The 22,754-nt window shown below is 44.2% G+C and overlaps 1 protein-coding gene across 2 annotated transcripts in view; it reads left to right on the forward strand.

The window, feature by feature from the left end:
- LOC134447633 (growth arrest-specific protein 2) overlaps window positions 1-22,754 on the forward strand; it is a 52,348-nt gene extending 29,594 nt beyond the window's left edge. For both annotated transcript variants that reach the window (XM_063197187.1, XM_063197188.1), the window contains exons 5-8: window positions 10,010-10,073; window positions 11,172-11,388; window positions 11,953-12,060; window positions 22,520-22,754. In XM_063197187.1, the coding sequence (XP_063053257.1) occupies window positions 10,010-10,073; window positions 11,172-11,388; window positions 11,953-12,060; window positions 22,520-22,729 (599 nt within the window). In that variant the 3' untranslated portion in view covers window positions 22,730-22,754. The remainder of the gene's footprint in view (window positions 1-10,009; window positions 10,074-11,171; window positions 11,389-11,952; window positions 12,061-22,519) is intronic.

The following is a 22,754-nucleotide window of genomic DNA, read 5'->3' on the forward strand; positions in this document are numbered from 1 at the left end:
CTTAAGGTTGCCAGTTCGACTCACGACTCCCGCCAGGTTGGTGGGGGGGAGTAATTAACCAGTGCTCTCCCCCATCCTCCTCTATGACTGAGGTACCCTGAGCATGGTACCATCCCGCCGCACTGCTCCCTTTCAGGTGCCATTGGGGGCTGCCCCCTTGCACGGGTGAGGCATACATGCAATTTCATTGTGTGCAGTGTGCAGGGTGCAGAATTTACTATGTTACTAGTCTGTGTTACTATGTTACTACTTCGGCCTTGACCTCCTGTGTTCCAAACGTGTGCACTGAACACTACAGTATGTTAAAGAGTACTATTTGGCACCCTGAAAGCCAGGTTCAAGTCTCCTCATCTTCGCTACATACCTTCTCTTTCCAAATGCATTTTCCACTTTGTTTTTTAAAATCTTTTTTTTCATGTTATTCAGCATAGAGAGATAACACACTCCATTGTGGAGCTGGGCTTGCCTGTGGTGACAACTCCACAGTGTGGAGTAGTTTGCTAACTAGCTATAAAGGCCAATGTAGCTGTTCCTAACGGCTGTAGTGTGAAGGTCTGTGCCAGGTCATGCTGAAACACAGTGTACAAGAGCAGGGCTCTCTCTGTCCTCTCCACCTCCAGCTGTACTGTACTGTAGGATTGCTCTGATCCCACCTACACACCGCTACACGGGCAGAAAGGTCAGCAAATGCAAATTCAGACTCTGAGCTTCTTTTGACTTTTAGAAACAGACATGCAAAAGCACACGCACACACACACATACATACTCGCATACATACACACTCAGACACACAGACATACACGCACGCACGCACACACGCACGCATGCGCGCACAGACACACACACACACACACACACACACACACGCACACACACACACACACATACATACTCGCATACATACACACTCAGACACACAGACATACACGCACGCACGCACACACGCACACACGCACACACGCACACTCAAATTCCCAAAATACCAACTTGATCTTCCCTGTTTGCTTGTCTCCGTTCAGCATAGTAATGCAAAAATGTGTCTTTCGTAAAGCTTTTGACATCACAACTTTTTACAGTAAGCACAGTACCTTTTTAGACTTAAAAGTCCTATAGAGTAGCAAGACACAAGAAAATAGGTGTATTTTTTATTTCAGTACCATAATCATGTTTATTAAATCATAAATAAGGATGATTCATAAACTGCACAATACTGCCATTGTCGTTTGGTGGTGTAATCTGTAGGGACTGAAGAGCGATCAGATGCTCTTGCATTGCCAGAAACTCCATTAATGAAATCTCCAGAGGTTCCTGCGCAGATCCCACACAGACCAGGTACATTTCCACTGGAATGAAAGAAAGTGGCTTGTTCACTCCTATGTACAGCTGCAAAAACACAGCAGGGAAACGCAACAACTTTTTTCAAGACCGTTAATGGAGCAAACGAGAATTGCAAGTTGTGGTAGTGTGTATATGCAAATGTATGAAAATCACTAGTAAACCACAGCATGTCATCGTCTATCTGCAATAAACCAGACACATCTTGCTGCTGGAACATCTCAGTTGCTTTTTGTAGATGATTGTACAAACCCCAACTCCGATGAAGTTGGGACGTTTGGTAAACAGTGAATAAAATCAAAATGCTATCATTTTCAAAACATTCAATCTATTCATTAGATGGAGAATAGTGAAAAGACAACATATTAAGTGTTGAAACCGAGAAAAAATATTGTTTTGGGGGACATATGTACTAATTTCTAATTTGATAAATCCAACATGTCTCAAAAGAGTTGGGACGGGGACAATAAATGGCAGCAAATGTCGAGGAAGACTAAAAACAAAACAAAAGACAACACTTAACAGTTAAATACATTAACCGATTGATGAATTTATATAAAAACAGTGTTAATTCCTATCTTGGACATGATTTCACCAGCTTAAATAGTGGGTGTATTCCTTGTCATGTTGTGCGATGTTTTCCTTTCTGTAGTGCTTACAGTGTGACAGTTCTTGACCAAAAGCCCACCATTTTATCACCTGCTGGTCCTTATGATGGAGCCAAACTGTTAAAACATAGTAGAGAATGCAATTTGACCTTACTATGTGGCAGTAATCGAAGATCTCCCTTCAAAATATAATGCATGAGTGGCTTTTCATGCTGTTTAAAACCCATTTATACCATTCAGCACTGTATTTAACTCTACAGATGAGTGAGAACATCTTAACCAATGCACTACTGCACCCGCATGCCATCATGGAGGCTGACTTTTGAAGCTAGCACTAACACAAGTTGGATGGTCCATTTTCACTGTAGCACAGGATGTGCAATGCTCTATTATTGTCAAAAAGAATGGACTTCTACAACTTCTGCTGACTTCTGTAAGCAAAGGACAGTTTCCCATGTCTTCTGGGTCTATTTCAAGTGAGTTCAGGTGCTTAGGAGAATGTTACACCCCTGTATCATTTGCACACATTAAGTATTCTTAATATGGTCAATTTTCAATAGCTCTAATTCCTGGAGTGCTAGAGTGAGACTACAGCCAATATATATTTCATGATGTCATGAACCTATACAATGATTTTAGTAACAAAAATATGTCTTATATACACTCAATCGTGGTAAATCAAAGGGAATTCAAAAATGTATGTAATAACTATGGTAATTATTCCCTTTGCATCTTTAATTCTGAGTGACTAAGCCTCTCTGTGATGAGCTTATACCTGGACACCTATATTGTCCGTCAGTACAATTCATTTTGAAATGTTCTTCTTTGTTGTTTTATCTTATTTGGATGTTTACTAAATTTCACTGATCCCTGTCCCAACTTATTTGAGACGTGTTGCATTTATCAAAGTAGAAATGGGAAATGTCCCCCAAAACAATATTTTTTCTCGGTTTCAACACTTAATATGTTCTATTCTCCATCTAATGAATAGATTGAATGTTTTGAAAATGATAGCATTTTGATTTTATTCACTGTTTACCAAACGTCCCAACTTCATCGGAGTTGGGGTTTGTATTGTGATACCTGATACCAGGTGAACTGTACTGTAGTTCTCTACTATCTCAAATTCCGTATGCGGTTTTAGTAATAGCACATGATTTTATATCAAATCGCAGTATTGTAAATGATGCAGCGGTATTGCTGCAAGTAGATTAACCATAACCATACACACTGTCATTGATTTCTGTTATGTCTGAGGAGGAAGGGCAAGGGCTTGACTTGTCACTTTAATGATCAAATTAGTTGGAGCACTCTGGTGCAGAGATCTTTGATTTTTTTAAATCTTAGAAGAACCAGATTAGTCTAAGTGTATTAACTTAGAAAGGGACCGGGTCAAAGGTGCAGGTTAATACACTGAAAGCAGCATTATTACATATTATAATTAGAATCGTAATTTTGTATACAGGAAAATTAGGCATTAATTGGATCATGGTACAAAGGTAATGATAATAATGAACATCTTGATATATATGCTCTTATCTCCTAAGTGGATTGAAAGCTCTTCATTGAAATTGTCGTGCATACAATGTCAGAACAATAATCATTATATCGGATCTTCCGTAAGCTCTACATTATATTTCTTACACAGATTGGCATGGTAGTACACCTGAAACTCTTCATCCCTATGTCAATGTCACTGACAATTTATTTACATAGGTTTGAAGAGCAAAACCAACGCACACCAGGGTAACTTCTGAGGCGCAGGTAGCAGGATGCGTAATTGTTCAAGGAAAAAAGATACCTCAGACACTTTGTCTTTGCCGATGCCAGGTCTATTAAAGCAAACAATGTTTTCGGTCTGTGTGGCCTTCCTCAAGTCTTTTCCCGCCATCTGCAAATACTGTGCTGTATCTTTCTTCCTTGAACAAGTTATTTACATAGCATTTACATTTCCATCTCCAAACAAAGTGCTTTATGGTTTCATTGACTCCAAATCATGTTTTTCCTCTATTCACTTCCAGTTTATCATTCTGCCCTGCTGTGCTCAGCCTATGTGATATTATCATGTATATAAGCGTATGAGGCTGCGGCTCCTCTTGCTGGCTCCTCCACTTGTGCCTGTGCTGCGTGTTGGCCTGAGTGCTCGGTGCTCAGCATCCCTTCCGCTTGCCAGATGACCCCCTGAATGGCTCCCATTGTGTTGCCCTAGACAGCAGCTGATGCTGCACAGACACACAGACTGGGCCACTTTCTCTCTTGCTCTCTCTTGTTTATCACCCTCCATCTTCCTCTGTCTCCTTTTCTTTCTCTTTCTCTTTCTCTTTCTCTTTCTCTTTCTCTGTGCACTTGCTCTTTCTCCTTTTTTGTCTTTCAGTCTCACTAGAGCTGATAAACCTGCTGTCCTCTCCAGAGAGAGAGAGAGAGAGAGAGAGAGAGAGAGAGAGAGAGAGAGAGAGAGAGAGAGAGAGAGAGATTCAAGGCTCCCTCTCATCCTCCCCTGGGCATCCCCCCTCCTAATTTATCACTCTCTCATTCTCTCGCTTTCAGTTCTGTCTCAGATTTCATCTCTCTCTCTTTCCATCCCTCCACTGCCCTCTTCCTCTCTCTGTCTCTCCTTCCCTCGTGTGCACTGCCTCAGTCACTTTCTCTTTCTCTATTGCTGTATTCTCATTTTCTGTTGCGCTTTCTCTCTCCCCCATGTGCTCTCTTCCTAATTTTCCCTCTCTCTCCCTCTCTCTCTCTCTCTCTCTCTCTCTCTCTCTCTCTCTCTCTCTCTCTCTCTCTCTCTCTCTGTAGCTCACCCCCTCCCCTCCTCTCTCCACTTGACACCCTGCTCTGCCCATCTGTTTAAGTCTCGTTAGCAGGCCTGTATTTGCGGTGAACACGGCCCATCAGGGTGTATGTGTCTGTGTGTCTGAGAGTAGGGGAGAGGAGTCTGTGGGAAAATGAGTCTGGGAGATAGGAGATATCCATGTAATCAACAGAGAGAGAGAGAGAGAGAGAGAGAGAGAGAGAGAGAGAGAGAGAGAGAGAGAGAGAGAGAGAGAGAGAGAGAGAGAGAGAGAGAGAGAGAGAGAGAGAGAGAGAGAGAGAGAGAGAGAGAGAGAGAGAGAGAGAGAGAAAGAGAGAAAGAGAGAGAGAGGGAGAGAGAGAGAGTATGCTGTACATTGCACTGACAGTATACACAGTGTACGATAGCAATTGGGAGGACGGAAACAGCTGCATGGCAAGCAGAGCTTACAGAAGGGAGTGTCAGGACAGGAGGTGAGAGATAGAGAGGCGGAGAGGGAGAAATGCAGAGAGAGAGAGAGAGAGAGAGAGAGGAAATGTGTATAAAGACGAAACAGAGGGCAAGAAGGGGGAGGGGGTATCTGAAAAAGTAGGGCAGAACCATGGAACTGATTTTCTCTGAAGACTTAGAAAATTCTTGTTTCCCCTCCATGTTCAATGTCTGTTCCTACTGTGGTGTGTGTGTGTGTGTGTGTGTGTGTGTGTGTGTGTGTGTGTGTGTGTGTGTGTGTGTGTGTGTGTGTGTGTGTGTGTGTGTGTGTGTGTGTGTGTGTGTGTGTGTGTGTGTCTGTGTGTGAGAGAGAGAGAGAGAGAGAGAGAGAGAGAGAGAGAGAGAGAGAGAGAGAGAGAGAGAGAGAGAGAGAGAGAGAGAGAGAGAGAGAACATGAGAGCCACAGTTGTGACTCATATTTCAGTGTTTATGTTATTCTTGCCACAGCCTTGTAAAAAAAACTATGAGCATACTAGTTTCTTGTGTACTCATAGCCCTTGTAAAAATGAAGACCATACTATTTTCTTGTGTACTCTTGCCCACAGCCCCACAGATAATAATATTGTCTGCTGTCTGGAAGCGGCAAAGCAGGCAAACTCTCTACTTGCCACACACACAGCTTATCAGTATCTATTCTGCTGAAACTACCATGTTATGTATGTATATTTTACTGCTGCAAGAATTTGCTGTGGTGCCAGCCTCACTGAGTAGCCTTAGACACCCCCTCATCCTCTCAGCCTTACCTGAAGTGTTCCCTGGAGTGGACCTGGTTTGACATGCCTCATCATGTGCCTGTTCAGTACTAAGGTCTATGTTACAGGTTCAATCCACTAGGGCAAGATCACTCCTAAGGGCAGTCATGGGTAAGCGGTTAGGGCATCAGACTTGTAGCCCAAAGGTTGCCGGTTCGACTCCCAACCTGCCAGGCTGGTGGGGGGAGTAATTAACCAGTGCTCTCCCCCATCCCCCATCCTCCTCCATGACTGAGGTACCCTGAGCATGGTACCGTCCCGCCACACTGCTCCCTTGGGGCGCCATTGGGGGCTGCCCCCTTGCACGGGTGAGGCATAAATGCAATTTTGTTGTGTGCAGTGTTCAGTGAACACTTGTGTTCTGTGGACTGATGTATCACAATGACAATGGGAGTTGGAGTTTCCCAGGTGGGCTTTCATTTTTTTCTTACAGTAGCTCACTCTCCAGGGGAGTAGAAGATTTGGTAGACTGTGTGATATAAAAGGGCGATCAGGGCTTCTGTTGTCTATTTAGGCCTGTCTCCCACAGAGCTTCACAGGAATATACAGACGGAGCGCTAGAGGGTTTGTGGAAATCCCCTTTCAATTTGCAACATGCAGACTCGTAGGAGAGCAGTTCCTGTGAACGCTGATGTTTCCAGTCGGCTGGAGAGAGAAATGGGAAATGGGTGCAATTTACACCACTGGGCAGCACCAAGACACACTCTCTTACCTGTTACTGTAACTAGCAGGGGTGTTTATGTGTGCGTGAGTGTGCCTGCGTGCATGTATGTGTGTGTGTGTGTGTGTGTGTGTGTGTGTGTGTGTGTGTGTGTGTGTGTGTGTGTGAGAGAGATAGATAGATAGAGAGAGAGAGAGAGAGAGAGAGAGAGAGAGAGAGAGAGAGAGAGAGAGAGAGAGAGAGAGAGAGAGAGAGAGAGAGAGAGAGAGAGAGACAGACAGACAGACAGACAGACAGACAGACAGACAGACAGACAGACAGACAGACAGACAGACAGACAGACAGATAGACAGACAGACAGACAGAGCACGTGTGCATGTGTGCTTCAACTACTGGGAGGATGGTAGGAATCACACTTTAAGTCTAGTGTCCCAACTTTCTAGTGTCCCAAAATATGTTGAATTATTCACTAATTTAATTTTGAAAGTATAATTAACTTCATGAATTTTATAAGTTATCCAAACACAACCGAGCTTCAGAGATGAGAATACTGATATGAGAAAATGCCAGTGCTAGTCCTGCAGTCCTTTTAATAAAGTCAGACTTTACACACAAACCCCTTTTACACCCAGATACAGGCACACATGCACACACACAAACACACACACACACACACACACACACACACACACACACACACACACACACACACACACACACACACACACACACACACACACACACACACACACACACACACACACACACACACACACACACAGACAATACTTCACTAATCGTTTTTGGTGCTTCTTTTTCTCCCTCTCTGGAAGTTGAAGGTTGAGATGGAAAAAGTTCTGTGGGGGTGTAGAGGGAGCTGTGCAAAGGAAAAGAATGACAAGGGAAGGACTGGCAGGCCAAGCCAAGCCAGGCCAGGCCCAATCCAGACGCAGGTTTGCTAGTGTGCGGAGATGGAGGCTGATGACTAAACCGCATGCTCCCTTTTTGTGTCCGCCATTACATTTCTCAACCACCCTCTGACTCCACCACCTCCATCTCCACCTGCACCTCCTCCACTACTACATGTGTGTTGGGTTTCATGGGTTTCATGCTGCATGTTTTTTTTCACATGCTTAAGAGGGGAGAGCAGGTCTGGAGTTTATCATCTCTAGAGTGGGTTTCAGTCTGCTCGTATAACAGCCTAGCCTAGCCAGCCGCCCTCTCTCTCTCTCTCTCTCTCTCTCTCTCTCTCTCTCTCTCTCTCTCTCTCTCTCTCTCTCTCTCTCTCTCTCTGCATCCCTCTGGTGAAATTCATCCGGTGCGGATATATTGAGTCGAATCATCTTGAATGGAGGGACTCTCCTCAAACGAAAGCCAAGTCAGCAGCATTTACGTTTCATCCATTGACTTGAATATTAGGGGACACAGTGGTTCTGTAGAACTCCATTCAACGGCTTTGAGGCAACCGCAACTGATCTGCGAGTATTCTTCCGCCCTAAATGTCCGCATTTGTTCCTTAGCAACGCTGGCAACAAGCGCTGATAGGATGGTGGTTGCGTTTGACTGTCAATCAAAAGAATTCTAAAAGAATCAATCAAGTCAACTAACAATGCTCATTGGTCATTTAAACAATAGCTCTATGAAATAAAAGCTCAGCCCAAAAAGAACATTTGGCTTGTTTGAAACAGACAGGAAACTACCGTTGCCCGAAATAGAGTATACTCTGCAAGAATTGGCAAGGAGATGCATTGGACGTCTGATTTGACGTCTGAAGAAGGGTTCTACCCGAAACGTCACAGTAAAAAATAAAAGAAATGTCTTTTGTGTCTTTTTTATAAAGAGATGCATTGGCTCACATCTCCCATAGAGATAAATGGGAAATGGCGATTTTCTTCAGGTGTCCAGTTGTAGTCCCATCCCCAGCCCTGGCTTCACTACAGAATACAACCCATGGTGTCCCCTCTGCTTAGTGTCGATGGTTTCATCCAATCCAATTAGAACAGCATGGCACCAGACGCCGCAAGAGCAACCACGGCAACAACAGCGCCAGAAGTAATAGAATAAAATCACAACATGCACAATGTTACTCAATCCATTTCCATTCATAATAATGACAATAATGGATTTATTTGTATAGCGCAATTCATACAAGATATGCAGCTCAATGTACTTTAACAGACTAAAAACAACAAAATAGGTTGATCAAGAAAAAGACAAATATTAAGAAAAAGACTAATAAAGACATTGAGTGATTCGAGAGTAATTCTGAGAACACACCAAAAGCGACAAATGCTACATGAAGTTCAGAAAGCGTCAACTGGACTATTTCAGCGCAGCAACGACTCAAAGTAGGATAATTAGGCCTACTGTAGGCTATAAGCAGAATGCAAGTGCTCCGACATTCCAATTGGCAGCTGTGTCTGCTGCCATACTACGCCATAGCTCAGTCGCTGAATTCAACAACAAGCTGTCATATTTGCCTAAATCCCCTCTCATCACACAAAGTGCTTTTGGGCGTTTTGTCACCAGCACATCATTAAGAGTGTACCGTCACCGGTGTGACAGGAATGTTTGGGCAGTGAAAGTTCTATAGAATTCTGGGCATCATTCAACACAATATGGAATTTTAGAATCTTGCATTGTTATAGAACACATTCTTTTCATAGAATGCTCAAAAACCCACACTCTTAAAGGTTCACTTATCATGCCAATTCCTTGACATACACAGTACCTCTGTAATCTCTCATTGTTGCTTCATTCCGCAGCATTGTAGTGTGGTTTGGTGTGGTGTGGTGTGGTGCCGTGATGTAGTATTGTGTGATGTGTCATTTATTGTACATACTGTATGAAGTATCTGTGGTTTGTAGTGTTCATGCTGTTCATTTGTGTGAAGTGGAGGTGCTGACATATTGAATGCACTGTGCTCTGTGGTGTACGTAGGTGCACCAGATCTGAGGGTGGCTATGTGCAGCATGCTTACCTGCTCGCAGTCAGCCATTAACTAAGTGGTGTGTTCTTTGTCTTGGCACGGTGTAACATCCTGACATCCCATGACAGCTGTGTGTACTTGTGTACTTTGTGTGCGTGTGTGTGTGTGTGTGTGCACGCACATGTGTGCATGTATTTGTATGTGTGTGTGGATGGATATGTATTTGTGTGTGTGTGTGTGTGTGTGTGTGTGTGTGTGTGTGTGTGTGTGTGTGTGTGTGTGTGTGTGTGTGTGTGTGTGTGTGTGTGTGTGTGTGTGTGTGTGTGTGTGTGTGTATGTGCGTGCGTGTGTGTGCATACACATTGCTGTGGATCGTGTGTGTGAGAATGGGTGTTTTTACTGTCGTCTCCTCCTGATTAATGGTGTGCGCGTTGTCTCTCACAGTTCTTCATAAGCAGCCAAGAGAGGTGTGTCTCTGTCTGCTGGAGCTGGGAAGAATCGCCTTGAGGTAACAAACTGCTTTCAATCACTCACTTACAAACTCTCATATTCTGAACGCATACAGTACCACACAATCTTACCCACCCCCACACACACAACACACAACCACACAGTCATACCCCCAACAGACAACACACAGCCATAACCACCACAACACACAACACACAATCATACCAGCAACACACAACACACAATCATATACACAATCATACCCCAACACACAACATTCAGTCATACCCACAACACACAATCATACACCCAATACACAACATTTAGTCATACCAAAAAAACACAACCACACAATCATACCCCAATACAAAACACACAGTTATACCCACAACACACAACACACATCTTCACTTGACCCCATAATGGTTGCTATGCCTTATGCCAAGGAATCCTTTATGGGAAGTGAAAATTGCATGTGTGCATGTTGTGCGATTAACCTCAAGGCACATAAATTCATTCCTGACTTATGATTACTACCCATCTCATCATTGCACATCTAACCTCTCTACGTAGTATATAGCGTATTTGTTGGTGTGGCATTTTGCACTGTACATTAATGTCCTTGTGTATGTTATCCGTCATGTCTTGCATGTCATCCTGTCATGTGGTGAAGGCCGTTTCCCCCCCACGCCTTCCGGTATTCCGTCGATATGAGCTGCCTCGGCGAAATGAGCTACCAGTAGGTTGTGAACGTAGCCAGGGTCGGATTAACGTACAGGCTAGATATGGCTGCAGCCTAGGGCCCCCACCTAAATGTTATTAACACTCCTGTCCACAGTTGGCAGACATCTTATCCTTCATTCCTGGCTTGAAATTATGGTGCAGTCTTTGTAATGTTGCAGAATGTTCCTTCCACTGGGGCCTACAGTGACCTGTAGCCTAGGGGGCCCCGGGCCGTCATAATCTGGCTCTGAACATAGCCCCAGCCGAGACTCCTGTGGGCGCTACTGTAGCTCTTTGTACCGCCTCACGTAGTAGCTTGCCTCGACAGGTAGGCCATATCATCGACAACACCCTGGCAGATTCATCCTATAAATTGGCTGCATTCATTTTGTCCATCTCATCCGCTCCTATCCTATCCTCCTCCTCTTCGCAGGTACAAAGTGGAGCCTCCTGGCCTGATTAAACTGGAGAAGGAGATTGAGCAGGAGGAGAGGGCCCCTCTGCCCCCTCCCTCCCCGCTCTCCCCTCTGGTCTCCCCCACCATCTCCCCCTCGGTCTCCCCGGCGCCCTCCCCCAACAAGACCTCCTCCAGCAGCAGCAGCAGCAGCAGCAGCAGCAAGAAGAGCACCGGCAAGCTCCTGGACGACGCTGTGAGTTATTGGACCTCTTTAGCTGCCTGTCAGACGCACACTCAAGTCAAGTCAAGTCATGTTGTAACTTGTCGTGTCGTGTCAAGTCGTTTAACATTCAGGGGCAGACAGTGCAAGGTGGAGATTGAAGTAAAAGTCCTGCTACGTGATTTGTTGCCGCCAATTTGCTGAACTAGCTGGTTTGCGGCCTCCTAGTGCAGATGGGCCCGTCAGCGGGCCTGTTCACTCTTTGCTGAAACGAGTCTACATCATAAACTACATCATAACTACATTATAAAAATATTGCTACTGTATTACATTAGCAAGTGGTTTACGTAACAAATTAAGACTTGGTGGTTAAAGTGTTGGTGACAATAAGGTTATTATGGAGGCTCTGTGCAAAGGGGTTATGGCTACTCAGTGGAATCACTCAGGTTAAAAACAACAGGCTAAATGAAGACATGACAGGGCAGGCCACTCCTGTTTAAATTGAGTGAGAGAGAGAGAGAGATACTGAGATACTGAGATACTGAGGTACTCTGTGTTTGTTGAAAGAGCTATTCACATGTCATTTTGTCTTCTCAGGTCAAGCACATCTCGGAGGAGCCGCCATGCAAGTGCCCCAACAAGTTCTGTGTGCAGCGCCACTCACAAGGGCGCTATCGAGTCGGAGAGAAGATGCTCTTCATTCGGGTCAGCTCATCTCTCCTCATTATCCAAATCCTCAAAGACGCTGCTAACATCAAAGACAAACAAAATCAACCTGTACTTGTGCCTCAACGAGTACCTTAGACGAACCAGTAAAAGGTCCTTGGGCACTAGAATGGTGTTCCACTGCTATGTCGGTACATGTGGTGTGAGTGTGGGCCACAGGGTTGTCGTTCAGGGGGGTAAAGTATGACTTAGTCACCAGGGCCCCGTGGGTATATAGGGGGCCCACACACAGTCCAGTCAGAGATTCTTTAAGTATATAGAGATATGCCAATGTAATAGGTTGCTATGGGCACCTAACGTGACCAGGTTCCGGTCTGCCTAAAGGGGCGTGTCATAATACTCCTAGCATTGAATAGAACAGTCCTTAGGTCTGCCGAGGTCTGCCTAAAGGGGGATTCCACCCCCTCCCCCTTGCAATAATAGAACCCGGAAACAATGGGCCAATGGAACCTCTCTCTCTCTACTCTCTCTGACTTAGTCACCAGGGCCCCGTGTGTATATAGGGGGCCCACACACATTCCAGTTTATGAAGATACTGTATATGGCTGGGGGTCCATTGGAGCTGATTGTACATGGGGCCAAAATTTGCTGCCACGCTCCTGGTGGGTCAGCTCATTCCTCCAATAGGAATGTGTGTGTGTATAATACCCCTTGGATGGGTGAAATGGAGGAGGACAACCCTCCTGACCCCCAACTATTACAATGTAGGCAAGCACACAAACACCTCCTCCAGAGTGTACTGTATAAATAAATCTGCCTAGCAGTTCCTCCGACCAAGTTTCACACTTTTTACTACCTAACTGCCCTACGCACACAAACATTTGGAGGCCACCCTTCATCACCCCCCCCCCCTATCTCTCATACACTCATAGACACACACACATACACACAGAGACCTACACACCCACACACACACCATCTTCAACACAACACGTCAGTAGCACCCTTAAAACACACCACTGTGCAAATATTATGTGCAGTCTTTCAGAAAATGTCCCCACTTATTTTTTTCTCACACATAAAACAACACACAATCAGTCGCATTGTTGGCTACTCCAGCACATTTTTTTCCTGAACGTTTTACTCCATAACCGAACTGAAATGCATTGAAGAAGGCGATGATTTGTACAGTAAAAAGGGGGTTTGTCCTTCGACAGTGTTCGCTGCTATTTAAAGCACTCTGTTTCACATGTCTAGAGAGCTTGTTAAGCAACTGCCACAAACGAGCAGTTATTGGTGGAAGGCTTCACAGCTTCAAGGCTCCTGCGGCACGGAAGATAAATTGGGCGTAGATCAGTTATTTTGAGACTTCTAATAGCATATCTCATTGAAGCACCTTTTTTCCCTCAGCCAGGCAAGCTGACAGGGAGGGACAAAGGGGTCCATTGTCTCGGGCCCAAGGAGATGAGGGGCCCAGGAATGGGGCCTCATTACATTGTATGTATTGAGTGGGGGGGTCCTTTCAGATGACTTTGTCCCGGGCCCAGCCAAAGCCATCAGCAGCCTGCCCACAGCCAAATGGAACACTTACTGTAGCTCTGTTACTATAGCACGTTTTCACTGTTGTTGACAGTGAGCATTAGTGGGGTGGATCGGCACTGCCTTCACGATCCGATTCGATCACGATTCGGGAGGTAGCGATCCGATCCGATCCGATCCAATTCTATAATGCATTGCAATGCAATGCAAATGTTTAATCAGTCATGATGAGGCAATACAAGTCAGATACTGAGCAACAATTTATTGGCTGTTTTCTGTATCAGTCTGTATCAGTCTGTATCTGTCTTGCAATGTTTTGAAGTGCTTTTATTGAATTTAACATTCATTTGGTCCTGAAATATCCATGGAAGTAATTGAAACTTAAAAAAATTGCCAGATCGATTCTGGAACTTGCCGGATCGATTCTGGATCATCCATGCCCCGCATCGATTCGGATCGCCGAATCGATCATTGTTGACACCACTAGTGAGCATACAGTAACTCTCATAGCACCAGATGGTCTAAAATGCAAGCAGACAAAAAAACCAAGTTCATTTATTTAAATTGCTTGCTTTTTTTAGTCTTTAAAATCTACAGCTCTTGGTTCTGAAGACTGCAGTCATTGGGAGAACAGCAGGAAGTGCTGTAGTGTTGCCAGTCATATTTATTGCAGACAGAGCTATCCAGACAGAGGAATCTGATTTGATTGTGGAGGGAGAGAGAGAGAGAGAGAGAGAGAGAGAGAGAGAGAGAGAGAGAGAGAGAGTCTCTTCTCTCCTCTTACTTCATTAATAGCGGCGTGTGGCTGTGTTCAGCCGTGTTCATGTTTGCTGGCTTCACGTGTGATAAGGTCAAAGGACTGCAGTCAGCACAATAAATCCACCAATTAGTCTAATCAGTGTCACTTTTCAACTGTCATAGTCACACACACACACACACACACACACACACACACACACACACACACACACACACACACACACACAGATATGAACGCATACACACACACAGGCATGCGCACACCAAGCCACAAACAGATAGGCACTGACAGACACACACACAAACATAGTCAGACACACGCATACTCACAAACACACACATGCACACAACAGGCAATCTATGCACAGTTACATATACAATTTCTCAATTTGACACTTATAGGCCCATGTATGTAATTTACCGTTGGCTTACCACAGAAATCATTGCCTTCTATCGCCAATCCATTGTCTTTATGTGTACATAATGGCAGCATTGATACATGTACTTTCATTTAGCAAGGGATTTAATTACATTAGAGTGGGCTCCACCACACCCCTCCCCTCTCCTCCCCTTTTTAATTGCATCTCGAGTCTCCGTCTGTGTGTGTGTGTGTGTGTGTGTGTGTGTGTGTGTGTGTGTGTGTGTGTGTGTGTGTGTGTGTGTGTGTGTGTGTGTGTGTGTGTGTGTGTGTGTGTGTGTGTGTGTGTGTGTGTGCGTGTGTGTGTGTGTTCCTCGGATAAATAAACACTCATTCAAATCAACTTTGGAAGCACAAAATTATTCAACATGTATCATTTTTCTGGGTAGATGACAGAAGTGGAACAAGTCTCTGCACCTCTTATTTTCAGCCTCAAAGGGCTTAAACACACACTCAATGATGGAACACACACACACGAGTGTGCGTACGCGCATGCACACACGCACGCACGCACGCACACACACACTCTCACACACACACACACACACACACACACACACACACACACACACACACGCACACATACACACGTAAACACACACACACACACACACGTACACATACACACGTAAACACACACACACACACACACACACACACACACACACACACACACACACACACACACACACACACACACACACACACACACACACACACACACACACACACTCGAGACCTGTGTGTGCCTGAATAGCCAGGCCACATTCCTATTGTCTTTATACATTCAAAAAATTCTGCCCTCTACTCTGCCCCCCTTACCAACCCCCCACCCCCTCCCACATCTCTGTATGGTTGCTTGGCAACCAAGGTTAAACATCTTTAATTTCTCAAAAGGAGGCACCTCGCTCAGGAGACATTCCATTTCCTTCCATGCCAGGAAATAATGCAACTTTTGAAATACGCTGTCACTGGGCTCGGTTCTTTTATACGACAGGCTTGCTGAAGGTCAGTCAAGGAGCTGCCATTTTGTACACACAAAAAAACATGCATGTTTGCAAGACACAACACACACACTCAGGCATACGCGCACACACACACACAAACTCACACACAAACTATTACACACACACAAACACAAAGGCACACACACACACACACACTCACAGACACACACAGGCACAGACACAGACACACACACAAGCATACTCACATGCACAAACACACAGGCACACACACACAGAGGCACATGCACATGAGTACCACACATCTACACACACACACACACACACACACACACACACACACACACACACACGCACACACACACACACACACAATTTTAATTAACATTCCTTTCTCGCTGGTGTCGGATCACTCAGACGGCGGCAGGCAGGCAGCATGCTTTCTGTCTGGTGAGTCAGAGTGTATTGAACCAGAATGGAGCGGACAGGAAAGACGCCTCTCTAGCTTGCTCCCAGGTATTCTGGACGGTTTTGTTTCTGAAGAAAGGGATTCTTTTGGCATATCCTGGCTTCTCCTGTAATAGCAGGGAATAATGATAGGCTACATGTAGTGATGAAACTGTGCGCCATGGCACCACCTGTGTCACGTAGCATAGAATGACTATGCACTGTTACTGCCCCAGCCACTTTTATCTGAAAACCAAAAAGGGAGAATTGCACGCACACGCACACAGGCACACACACACAGACACACACACAAACACACGCACAAAAGCAAGTCCAAACAACAACAGAACGTGCCTTCAGCCATTTGTATTTAGATGAATGTGAGACCGTTAAGTACCTAGTAATTAAATTGCCCGTGTGCGTGCGCTTGTGTGTGTGCGCACTAGACCTGTTCAAAAAAAACATTTTTTGTAATTTTGAAGCCAATTGCTGTGATTCCCATTCTCCAAGGTGTGAAATGGCCAGATATAAAATTATTTTGATTTTGGACCATGGGAAGACCTGCCTCAAGAGCCATAAAGTTTCAATGTTTATTTTAATCAAAAACGCCTGACATTTGGCCCCATTTTGCCTAATAACTTCACAGCCATTTGTCATAGAGCATTGTGGGTGGTGTCACCTGAAAGCTGACAAAATTTCCTTTCAGATGATACCCAATATGTCAGTATCATGCACAGTTATAGCTGACTTTAAAGCAGAAATGTGTTAAATTTAGGCGAATTTTGGTGGTTTCAGCTCAAACAATACTCAATTGGACCCCAGAAAGGTTTATTAATTCACCTAAGTATAGTGCCAAATTGAAGTCTGAAAGAAAATATATTTCCTAACATTTCATATATTGCCAGTGACACATCCTGAACTGTCAGAACACAATATATAAAGTCGTGATCTCTTGCTTACTCTTCCTGTGCTGTCGGAACACAATATTGGCCTAATGGATCCTGATTTTGTTGGTTTGCCCACCAATAAATTATCAATCTGTAATTTTAATATTAGGTGTATTCTAACATGGAAAGATAGAATATCAAAAAGCAAATCCAGAAAGTAGCTTAAAAGAATATATATTAGGAATTTATTTCTATTACATTGAGGGAGATAGGTATTTGATCCCCTCCTAACCATTAAAGAGTTCTGGTCTCACAGATCAGATGGGCACTTCCAATCAACTTGTCATCTGAATTCAAGACACCTGAAAATAGTCAGCTGACTTAAAAAGTCTCCCGTTGATAGAAATGGTGAACGAATCAGACACAAAACTCTTCAAACATGGTAAAGAGCCAGAAGCTGTAAAAAGATGTTCGTGATGTTAGCTTGTGGACCTGAACATGGGTGGAATGGACAAAAACACAAGTCAGAGTGTTTCAGTAAACAGCACCAACAGCTGTGTCCTTAAAAAATGTAAAAACGACTGCTGATCTACCTCAGTCTTAGGGTGCAATCAAAACACAGTCAAAATATCAGGCTTATACTAAGCATAAAACATAAAGCCAGACTATTGTAGCCTCATAATGCCCACACTTCCACAGTGGAATGCTGTAATAGTTGTTGAAAAGACATACCATACTATTACCTTACTACTTACCAAAGACTACCATAGTACTACACTACTATTACATTACACAGAGCCTATAGTGATACATTACGACTTGGTCATTGCCAACAGTAAATGTATGCTGTTGTCTTATGTGGTATGTCTTTTCTTATGTCCCAAAGGTGTGTGGGTGTGTGTGTGTGTGTGTGTGTGTGTGTGTGGGTGTGTGTGTGTGTGTGTGTGTGTGTGTGTGTGTGTGTGTGTGTGTGTGTGTGTGTGTGTGTGTGTGTGTGTGTGTGTGTGTGTGTGTGTGTGTGTGTGTGTGTGTGTTGCATTGTCAATAAACCATGGATGAATGGATGTCAGCCATTGTAGTCATGGACTGTTTCAGCTGCCACTATCTGGCAAGCAACAGGATAGAAGCCATGGCAAAACAGCTATTTTTTACCAGATAATAAGACAGATGAACTCAAGAGAAGATCAGCAGAACACACACACACACACACACACACACACACACACACACACACACACACACACACACACACACACACACACACACACACACACACACACACACACCTTAAACTTCATTATCATGTATAATAAGTGTGCTAAGTATACAAAGTGTGCAGACATTGAACTTTATTTTCATAGTGTCTGACCCTTTTGTCCTGTACCTTCTCATGGGAGAATTTCAGATGATGAGTTGTTTGGAAGTGCCCAACTGGTCTGTGGAACCAGAAGTCTTAATGGTTACCAGGGGATCAAATGCCTTTCTCCCTCAGTGTAATAGAAATCAATACATATTTTTTAAAGTTACTTTTTACTTTGCTTTTTGATATTCTATGTTTCCATGTTAGAAAACACCTACTATTAAAATTATAGACTGATAATTTCTTTGTGGGCAAACCAACAAAATCAGGATCCATTAGGCCAATATTGTGTTCCGACAGCACAGGAAGAGTAAGCAAGAGATCACGACTTTATATATTGTGTTCTGACAGTTCAGGATGTGTCACTGGCAATATATGAAATGTTAGGAAATATATTTTCTTTCAGACTTCAATTTGGCACTATACTTAGGTGAATTAATAAACCTTTCTGAGGTCCAATTGAGTATTGTTTGAGCTGAAACCACCAAAATTCGCCTAAATTTAACACATTTCTGCTTTAAAGTCAGCTATAACTGTGCATGATACTGACATATTGGGTATCATCTGAAAGGAAATTTTGTCAGCTTTCAGGTGACACCACCCACAATGCTCTATGACAAATGGCTGTGAAGTTATTAGGCACAATGGGGCCAAATGTCAGGCGTTTTTGATTAAAATAAACATTGAAACTTTATGGCTCTTGAGGCAGGTCTTCCCATGGTCCAAAATCAAAATAATTTTATATCTGGCCATTTCACACCTTGGAGAATGGGAATCACAGCAATTGGCTTCAAAATTACAAAAAAAGTTTTTTTTTGAACAGGTCTAGTGCGCGTGCATGCGTGCCTATGCGAGTGCATGCGTGTATGTGTGGCTGTATGTGTGTGTGTGTGTGCTTGTGTGCACTATCAAAACCTCACCCATATTTGAATAGCCATCTAACACTCACCCCACCCACCACCATCCACCCCACCCATTATCCACCATACTCCCCAACAAAGCCAAGTTCCGGGGAGGGAGTCACCCTGTTCTTGCCCCAAAGCAACTGTTTGGAAATCGAGCGCTTACACGGAAAGACCTTCACACCAGGTCAGCTCCCCTATTATTTCATTGGGAGGCATTCCGGTTTGGCTCCCATGTTCCTATTATAAGAGAGAGAGGTTTCAATTTGGCAGGTTCACACCCTCGGGCACAGTTGGCTCCTCTCTCCTCCATACAGCTCATGTCGTTGGAGGTCAGTACTGTGTCTTTAAAGGCGTGTGTGTGTGTGTGTGTGTGTGTGTGTGTGTGTGTGTGTGTGTGTGTGTGTCTGTGTCTGTGTCTGTGTCTGTGTCTGTGTGTGTGTGTGTGTCTGTGTGTGTGTCTGTGTCTGTGTCTGTGTCTGTGTCTGTGTCTGTGTGCGTGTGCCTCTTAACCAGTCTATTAGTCCATTTGTGCGTGCATGTGTGCTTGCGCTTGTGTGTGTGTGTGTGTGTGTGTGTGTGTGTGTGTGTGTGTGTGTGTGTGTGTGTGCGTGCGTGCGTGCGTGCGTGCGTGCGTGCGTGCGTGCGTGCGTGCGTGCGTGCGTGCGTGCGTGCGTGCGTGCGTGCGTGCGTGCGTGCGTGCGTGCGTGCGTGTGTGTGTGTGTGTGTGCCCCTTTCCCAGTCTATTAGTCCATTAGTTCCCAAGGCAATAACCATTTACTCTCTCCTTAGTCTCTGCTATTAACTCATGAAATTTTAACCAAGCAGATCAATGCCTGGGATGAAGACAGCAAAAAAGGTCCTCAGAAAAGGTGCTCTTTGGCGTCGAGAAAAACAAATACCATTTGAATTCCATTGTCCAGTTTGTTTTTAAATATGACTTGTATTTAAAAACAATGGCTTTTTATGGGAAAAAAAGTGCTCAGAAAAGGCGCTTTTTGGTGTAAAGAAAAAAAAAATATTTCTATAAAAATATATAGAAAAATAAAGGAGCAAATCAGATGAGTTTGTATTTTTAAAAAGGACATAACTGTGTTCAAAACAAAGGCTTGTAACGGTAAACACCTTTTTGCATATGAAGACAAGAGTGGCTTGGATTTCCTCCTTTACAGAGATCAATGCCTGTATTCAAAGGCTTGGTCGTGGAAGGTCAGATGAAGTCCAATTAGCCTTGATGGAAACCTGACAAATAGACAAATAGAGATCAGAGATTGTTTATAATCAAAGACATTCCGCACCTGTGGTGGTATGCTTTGAAAACTGTCAAATAAATGAGAGAGATGCTTCAATGGTGGAACTCAATCATGCATGTGGATGGATACCCAGTACGAGGCACACAGTTTGAATGCTCATTTCAGTGCAGTACATACTGTACGCATGTCTGTAAATCTCAGTGACTGTATTCAATGTGTGTGTTCATGTGTAAATAGTGTGTGTGTGTGTGTGTGTGTGTGTGTGTGTGTGTGTGTGTGTGTGTGTGTGTGTGTGTGTGTGTGTGTGTGTGTGTGTGTGTGTGTGTGCGTGTGTGTGTGTGTGTGTGTGTGTGTGTGTGTGTGTGTGTGTGTGTGTGTACAGGCTAGCCCTGACAGCCCCCTACAACATTAGAATGTATAGGCTGAGGTGGGGCTGCTCCTGTTGCTGTATGATTGGTCTGAAATGACAGGCAGGCCCCGCCTCTTTTATAGGCTTCTCTGTCTTGTCTATCCCCCCGGTGGAACTTTGATCAGGGAGGGGTTGCCATGGTAGCCAGCGTTCTCGGGGAACGTGTGGTGTGGTGGCAAGGGGCGACGGCTGCCTGGCAGGTGATGGAGGAGTGCGAACGAGTGACGAGTGTGAAAGAGTGTGAACGTCGTGGAGTGGTGCTGAAGGTGTTGAGGGTGGAAACGGCTAGATTGCTCCCTCCCAAAGATGAGCAGCTATTTAAAATTTGTGTCATTTTCACCCCCTCTTTTAAAATCAGCCCAGGCTCATGGTGTAATAAAAAAGAGGAAAGCTCTTATTTGATCTTTAAACGTACACTGTAAGATTTTTAGTTGTTTATTTCCAGAATTCATGCTACCCATTCACTAATGTTACCTTTTTCATGAATACTTGCCACCACCATCACATTCTAAGTATTCATTATGACTGGGAAAATAGCACTTTTCATACATGAAAAGAGAAATCTACTCCATGATCCGCCATTTTGAATTTCCAGAAATAGACATTTTTAGCTGCAAAAATGACTGTACTTTGGCCATACTAGGACATATTAGTAAACTTTCATGAAAAGATCAAATTTGGCAATAGGCAACCCATTTGCAATGAGCAGCATAGTTGCAGTACCTTTTTGACGATATCCGGCACAGTGCACTTTTAATCTACTTTGAACTAGTAAGTATTTTATGAACTCACTCCACCCTGCTCACTCAAGGGGGCTGCTTTTGAGGCTCATTAAAATTGAATTGCTTGCCTTAATTTCATTATCTTGAGCTGAGAGTGGTGTCTGCCTTACACACAGGCACATTTCTCTGACTCTTAATATTGCATCACTGACTTGATATGTCCTTGGCAAATGCACACAAAAAGTCTGAAATGTGAAACACACACACACACACACACACACACACACACACACACACACACACACACACACACACACACACACACACACACAATGCTGTTGTCATTTTTTGTTCTTGTAAATGTGTATAGACTTCAATGAACCAGTAACTAGTTTTTGTATTTTCCTGTAACCTGCAAATATACAGTTGGCAGTACATGAAAGAATACAAAGGCTGTTTGATCATCACCCAATGATCTGCCTCTTTGCCAATGTGATTGTTCTTCTTTTCCCCCTTCTCTCCCTCTCTCTCCAACTGTCTCCACACTCTCTGTCTTTCTTTCTCCCTCTCTCTCCCTCTCGTCCTCTCCCTCTCATCTCTCTGTCTCTCTCTCTCTCTCATCTGTCTTTCTATCCCTCTCTCTCCTCCCATCTTTATATCTATTGTTCTCTTGCTCCCTATCTATCTATCTATCTATCTATCTATCTATCTATCTATCTATCTATCTATCTATCTATCTATCTATCTATCTATCTATCTATCTATCTATCTATCCCTCCCTCCGACTTCTCTCTCTCTCTCTGCACCCCCTCTCGCTCCCTCTCTTCCCTCTGACAGATGCTACATAATAAGCATGTGATGGTGCGTGTGGGCGGCGGCTGGGAGACCTTTGAGAGCTACCTGCTGAAGCACGACCCGTGCCGCATGCTGCAGATCTCCCGCGTGGAGGGCAAGACCTCGCCGCTCTCCAATAAGCCGCCCAACATCAAGGACCTCAGCCCAGACAGCTACCTGGTGGTGGCGGCCCACTACCGTGCCAAGAAGTAGCACCACGGACCAGGGACCAGGCCGA

This window comes from Engraulis encrasicolus, chromosome 4 (genome assembly GCF_034702125.1).
Source record: "Engraulis encrasicolus isolate BLACKSEA-1 chromosome 4, IST_EnEncr_1.0, whole genome shotgun sequence".
Lineage (NCBI taxonomy): Eukaryota > Metazoa > Chordata > Actinopteri > Clupeiformes > Engraulidae > Engraulis > Engraulis encrasicolus.